Below are 7,112 nucleotides of genomic sequence, written 5' to 3' on the forward strand. Positions count from 1 at the left end.
ATATATATATATATATATACATACATATATATATTGTACTCAGTGTACATGTAAAATTAGCCATCCTTCCCAAGATTTGTATAACTCTCAAGAACGGCACCGTAAGTGGCAAACCAGCACACAACCAGCACATGAACCCCTAAAACCCTACACCCCTAAAAGGGCAAGTGGTTGCGGTGGTCATACAACTGCCCAACAGCCAAGAGGAACACAAGAAAGAAACAGAACAGCCAACAAACTCTCATCAGCCGTAAACAAACAGAGTGCGCCATCTCTGCTCAAAGAGAATGGCACTCACACCCACGCATGTGCTACGATTTACAACAAAGATGGCTCAACATGTACAGCTCAGAGGATCCTACCCTTCCTGTATACTGTGTATCTCCCCATTTGCAGAAGTAGGTACGGTTGTTAATCAACCCCAGGATGGCGAGCGTGACGCGTACGGGCACAGTAGTATAAGCGCAGACGTCAGCCGACGCCGTACTGTAGTTGTACACAGGGGAGACATCTGTGTAGCCACCCGATGGAATCTCAATGGGAATCTGATGGACAGGGAAGGGCCCGGGTACATGTCAGTACATGTGTAGGTAAATAGGTATATGTAGAGGTAAGTAGTGTGGGTACATAGATGTATGTGTAGGTGAATAGTGTAGGTAAATAGAAGTATGTGTTGGTGAATAGTGTAGGTAAATAGATATATGTGTAGGTGAATAGTGTAGGTGTGCCTAGGAGCTCTGTCGTTCTGTAGGTGCATAACTATGTGTGGTTCTAGCTACCACTGTCCATAGAATACCCATTCAATATATAAACAATTCATGGTGAACGCTTTCGAGTTGAATAGGAATAATCAAGGTAGGTAGAAATGATCTAGGTAGGCAGGAAAGGCTATGTATATATACAACTACCACACAGACCTGTTTAAAAACGGCCATTGCAATACATACTCGCCTTTGAATACACACATCAACACATTCAAAAACACGACATCATCTAGCACCATTCACTATCCCCCCTCAACACACCTCTAAATGTACAAATCTCTACATTTAAAAAACACACACCTGGTTTAGAAGGAAGCGCGAGGGTATGTGCCACTGCATGGCCTGTGCTGGCACGTGAGCGTCTGTGGCCTTTTCTTGGCCAAAGAGTGTGACGATGTCCAGTGTTTCACTGTGCTGTGTGCGTGTGCGGCAAATCAGCAGCACCGCAAAACTCACCGTCGCATTCTGCTGCGACAACTGTGTACGATGACAGAAGAGAGGAGAGGCATGCGCAGGTGAACGGATGGGGATGTGAGTGAGTGAGACGACTGTACGGACTAACGGGTGAATGGCATACGCAGGTGAGTGGATGGTAACTGTATATGAAAAGAGGAACAGTCCATGTATTGCGAGTGAGTGTACTGGACAGCATATGTATGTGCATGAGCATGAGCATGAGCATGAGCATGAACATGAACATGTGTATATGTATTTGTTAAAGTATGTACCTGTATGTGTACGTGTACGTGCATGTGTGCGCACAAGCTTTATGATTATGTTGGGTGTGCGTGTACAACACATCGAACATCGCAGTTGAGCTTACAACAGCAAAGTATATCGAGTATGATAGCAGCTGTAAAAGTACGTCTATAGTAAGTAATATACAAACGGAGACATCATTTACACCCAAACAGAAATCTATGTACAAACACACATACGTACACACACACAGATATATACAAATACACACCCACACTCTTACACATGTATACACGTACACACCTGGTTCTTAGCCGTGAGAGTAGTGGTGTATCTGGTGCCCCCATCGGCTGTTGCTGTTGTGTCGTCTGTGTGCATGGCCTGTACAGCCACTGTGTGTGTGTGCAGCACTGACACACGCGTGGAGAAGGCGCTTGTGTTGGGTTGCACATGCTCACTTTGTACTATCACGTACACCTCCAGGTCCATGGAGGGCTGGCTACCCGAAGCGGTCTAAGGGTTTAGGGTTTTTAGGGTTACGGGGGGTAGGGTTTTAAGTATTGGGTTTTAGGTTTAGGGTTTTAGGGTTTAGAAAAAGGGGCATACAAGGCACTCGTTGGTGACGTAAACTGTAGTGCGGGCACCGCCTCACTCTCTCACTCTCGAGTACAGCAGCGCACACACATTGACAGGCACATACCATCTTACCAGCAATGTTATAGTGCACGTGAACACGGACAGCAGACTATAGATTATCGTGCACACATATACCATACTACTACTTATAAGGTACACACACACAAGCACGATGCTATATATAATAGTACTAGCACACACACGCACCATCATATAAACCGCATTCCATATACACACGTAAAGCATACTACAAGTTATAGCACACACAAACGTAAAGCCTACTACAAGTAATGGTACACACACACACACACAAACCATACTACAAGTGATAGTACATACACACACACAAACCATACTACAAGTGATAGTACACACACACACACAAACCATACTACAAGTGATAGTACATACACACACACAAACCATACTACAATGATAGCACATACACACCATAACCATACTACAAGTTAAAGTACATACACACACACAAACCATACTACAAGGTATAGTACATACACATACACAAACCAAACTACAAGTGATAGTACACACACACACAAAAACCATACTACAAGTGATAGTACATACACACCATAACCATACTACAAGTGATAGTACATACACACACAAAAACCATACTACAAGTGATAGTACATACACACAAACCATACTACAAGTGATAGTACACACATGTATTGCCTGGTATCTGCCCACTCTCCTCCTACCATCCACCCACCCACCCACCTGTAACACCACGCCAAGCTCAGCGCCACACGGCGTGTTGGTAAACAGAAAATCTTTGAGCACAGGCATACGCTTGGCCACTAAAAGGTCCACCAGGTACGCGTCATGCGCGCTGCCGCTTATTCCGTCACCATCCACATCGTACAGTTTGCGGCCAGTCAGAGCGTTTGGGTCGTGCGCGGTGTGGTTGCTTATTTCGTCACCAGTTGTGGTGTCGAAATTACGCCTGGTGTGTAGGTCGTAGGCAAACAGATACTCGGCATCGGCTGAGTTCACTTTGCAGTCGGCGTTGATGTCACCTGTGCGGGTGGGAGGCAAGCCAATGAGCGACTGGACTCTAAAACTCTAAACTCTAAGCCTTGGACCCTAAACTCTCCTAAAAAGGAATGCTTCCTCCTACCATACTACCCTAAACCCTAAACCCTATACCCCCTATCTTCCTCACCCCAACACCCGTGACACCCCCACTCGTCGGCATACCTTTGTACCTTAGCCCAGTGCAACACGTCTGGCACAGATTAGGATACGCACACGCCTCGTCGTCACACACCGACTGCTGTTGTGCCGTGCGCACCAGAGACCTGCCATGGCTCACAGAGTGTGGGTGTGTTGCTGTAGTAGTCCCCCTCAGAGACCTGTCATCCCCCCAAGAGTGTGGGTGTGTTGCTGTAGTAGTCCCCCCCACAAAGACAGGCGTGTGTGTTCCGGTGGTGGTGGTTGGAGTGTGTCGTCTGCTGCTGGTGCGGGGTGTCCTGTTTGGTGTATATACCCCCTGTCCTGTCCCGTGACTTAGGGCTGTGGGTGCGTGTGGGGTGTGTGTGTTTCTGCGCGTGGTGGGCTCAATGGCCCCACTGGCTACGGTGGGTGTGATGGCCAACTCCACTACACCCGCCACTATGTCTCGGTCGGGTGCAAAGGTGCGGTTGCCATCGACATGCAGAGTGTTAATCTGTCACGTGAGAAAATAAGCCGCGTGTGTCAGGCGTAGTGGATTGATCCGAGATGCTCGAGGTGGTGATAAGGTTTTAGTTGAAGGGATTAAACCGTCACGTTAGAGAACCACGCCTAAACGCCCATAACCCAGCACTACACAACTGCACTAAAAACCCTACCCCTGAAACGGTCTGCACCGATTAATTAAACTTATTAACCCAAAACCCTAATACACCACTAAACCTTAAACCCTAAAACCCACGTACTACTGTGGCTACTCGCACACACCTTGCCCTGGATGGTGGGAGAGCTCTTGGTGCAGCCCTGCTGTGTGGTGATGACGGTGGTTGCTATAACAACTTGGTGGCCGCTGAACTGGGTGTAGTATGGTGCGTCATTGGTCACTCGGATGGTCAGCAAGCCTGGCTCACTGCTGTTCTGTCGCAGTTGCAGCCCTTCGGCTGTAGAGGTTTAAGGCCGAAAGTGTGTGGGGGGGGTGGGTGGCGTTTGTGTGTGTTTGTGTGTGAGTGACATTAGTATTACATAGGTTTAAAAAGTCAAAGTCAAAGTCAAAGTCAAAGTGAAGCGGAAACTAAAACTAAAACTAGAACTGAAATTAAACTAGAACTAAAACTAAAACTTAAACTAAAAATAAAACTAAAACTAAAACCAAAACCAAAACCAAAACCAAAACAAAACCAAAACTACAAACCAAAACTACAAACCAAAAACCCCCACAGGGTTGCTATACCTTCGTTCAGAGCTCCGAAGGATATGCAGTCGGGGTCAAACTGTAGAGTGATCTGTACTGAGGTGAGGTTAAACCCTCCTGTGTTGACGCTGAGCTGTATCGCATGCGCACCGTCTACTTCACAATCCAACGGGGGACCTAGTAACCAATGAAATGCGAGAGATATGAGCAGAGGACTCCATGAAGTAAAAATTGCGGACGTAACAACCAATGAAATGCGAGAGATACGAGAGGGCCCTACTAATTCTTTCGTTAGAAACATATTTGAACGTATGTTTTAGCATAAATTCCTACATACAATCGAACATATACTTTAACATACACCTTTAACATATATTTTACCACACATTTTAACATAGCTTACAGCACACATTTTAACATACATTCTAACATACATTAATTTAACATACATTATAACATGCACACATTTTAACATACATTCTAACATACAATTTAAAATACATTCTAACATACAATTTAACATACACTATAACATACATTTTAACATGCATTCTAACATACACTTTAACATACATTCTAACAAACAATTTAACATACATTCTAACATACAGTTTAACATACAATTTGACATAGATTCTAACATACAGTTTAACATACAATTTAACATACATTTTAACATACATTAATTTAACATACATTATAACATGCACACATTTTAACATACATTCTAACATACAATTTAAAATACATTCTAACATACAATTTAACAGACATTATAACATACATTTTAACATGCATTCTAACATACACTTTAGCATACATTCTAACATACAATTTAACATACATTCTAACATACAGTTTAACATACAATTTGACATAGATTCTAACATACAGTTTAACATACAATTTAACATACATTTTAACATACATTAGTTTAACATACATTATAACATGCACACATTTTAACATACATTCTAACATACAATTTAAAATACATTCTAACATACAATCTAACATACATTCTAACATACATTTTAACATACATTCTAACATACACTTTAACATACATTCTAACATACAATTTAACATACATTCTAACATACATTTTAACATACATTCTAACATACACTTTAACATACATTCTAACATACAATTTAACATACATTCTAACATACAATTTAACATACATTCTAACATACATTTTAACATACATTCTAACATACACTTTAACATACATTCTAACATACAATTTAACATACATTCTAACATACACTTTAACATACATTCTAACATACAATTTAACATACATTCTAACATACAGTTTAACATACAATTTGACATAGATTCTAACATACAGCTTAACATACATTCTAACATACAGTTTAACATACATTCCTGTGCACATACCATCCATTTGGCCCACACAACCGATGTCGACGTCGCCCACATCCGCCAGCAGATTGGCTGCCACTAAGAAAGTTTTACACACCAGATCACTGCACAGACTGACCTCAACTGCCAATGGGAGTACAAAGACAGGCAATAAGGACTTCAGCCAAAACCCTAGAACCCTACATCGCAGATACGCTCCGGTATGATGATTCTATATAGTGCACTGTATATGACTATGTACGGTGCACCGCATTTGACTATATTTAGCACATTGTATATGACCACATATAGCACATTGTATATGTTTTAGAATACATATAGTACACTTTATATGACTATGTATAGTACACTGTATATGAATATATATAGCACATTGTATATGAATACATATAATACACTGTATTTGAATATATATAGTACACTATATGACTATGTATAGTACACTGTATGACGATGTATAGTACACTGTATATGAATATATATATTACATTGTATATGACTACATATAGTTCACTACATATGATAGAACAGTAGTAGGTACTACAAGCGTCAAGACTATATATATAGCGCCAGGCCAAATAAAGTCAATCTTCTATAAAACTCAATGAAAGATTCGACACTAAACCAGGTTTGAGTGAAGAACACATTCCCCACTAAACTAAGTTTAAGCCGAACCATAATAAGTTCAAATCAAGCACACTTCCCCCGCTAAACTAAGATTAAGCCAAACTAAGAAGTTTAAGTCAGGCACAAACTGATCACTGAACCAAGTTTAAGTCAACGCCACAGTGCACGCAATGCCTAGCACCCCCTCGCACCATGTTCGCGACTGTTCTTAAGAAGTGTCAGCAGTGGCAAGGCTCCTGAGTTGTCAATCCAAATGACATCTGCGCGATCTGTGTTCACTGTATATGCCTAGGTGAGTAGGTAGACAGGTACGTAGGGTTTAGGGTTTATGTGATTTGAGGGTTTTGAAACGGTAAGACACACATGACGATAGTCATGACATAGCTTCCACGCTAACGACGGCAGATGGAGTCAAAGACATTCACACCCCACCCAACACCACTACCATCGTCTCAGGTGCTTTACGTTTAACGTACATTGCAGATGTGCTTGTATGTGTATATATACATATTTCACAGCACGAGCAAAAAAACACATTGCAGTCTGAGTCCTTTGTATGCTATTTCCTTGTATGTATATATAGATGACATATACGCATTTGCCCG

The 7,112-nt window shown here is 41.9% G+C and overlaps 1 protein-coding gene across 1 annotated transcript in view; it reads right to left on the bottom strand.

Moving 5' to 3' along the window:
* SARC_08897 (hypothetical protein) overlaps positions 1-7,112 on the bottom strand; it is a gene marked incomplete at its 5' end in the record, with an annotated part of 28,594 nt that overhangs the window by 14,958 nt on the left and 6,524 nt on the right. Inside the window, 9 exons of the mRNA XM_014297107.1 lie at positions 363-545; positions 1,065-1,241; positions 1,767-1,976; positions 2,844-3,142; positions 3,273-3,792; positions 4,065-4,237; positions 4,528-4,665; positions 5,896-6,003; positions 6,699-6,785. Of these exons, the coding sequence (XP_014152582.1) occupies positions 363-545; positions 1,065-1,241; positions 1,767-1,976; positions 2,844-3,142; positions 3,273-3,792; positions 4,065-4,237; positions 4,528-4,665; positions 5,896-6,003; positions 6,699-6,785 (1,895 nt within the window). The remainder of the gene's footprint in view (positions 1-362; positions 546-1,064; positions 1,242-1,766; positions 1,977-2,843; positions 3,143-3,272; positions 3,793-4,064; positions 4,238-4,527; positions 4,666-5,895; positions 6,004-6,698; positions 6,786-7,112) is intronic.

This window comes from Sphaeroforma arctica, assembly GCF_001186125.1.
Source record: "Sphaeroforma arctica JP610 unplaced genomic scaffold supercont1.847, whole genome shotgun sequence".
Lineage (NCBI taxonomy): Eukaryota > Ichthyosporea > Ichthyophonida > Sphaeroforma > Sphaeroforma arctica.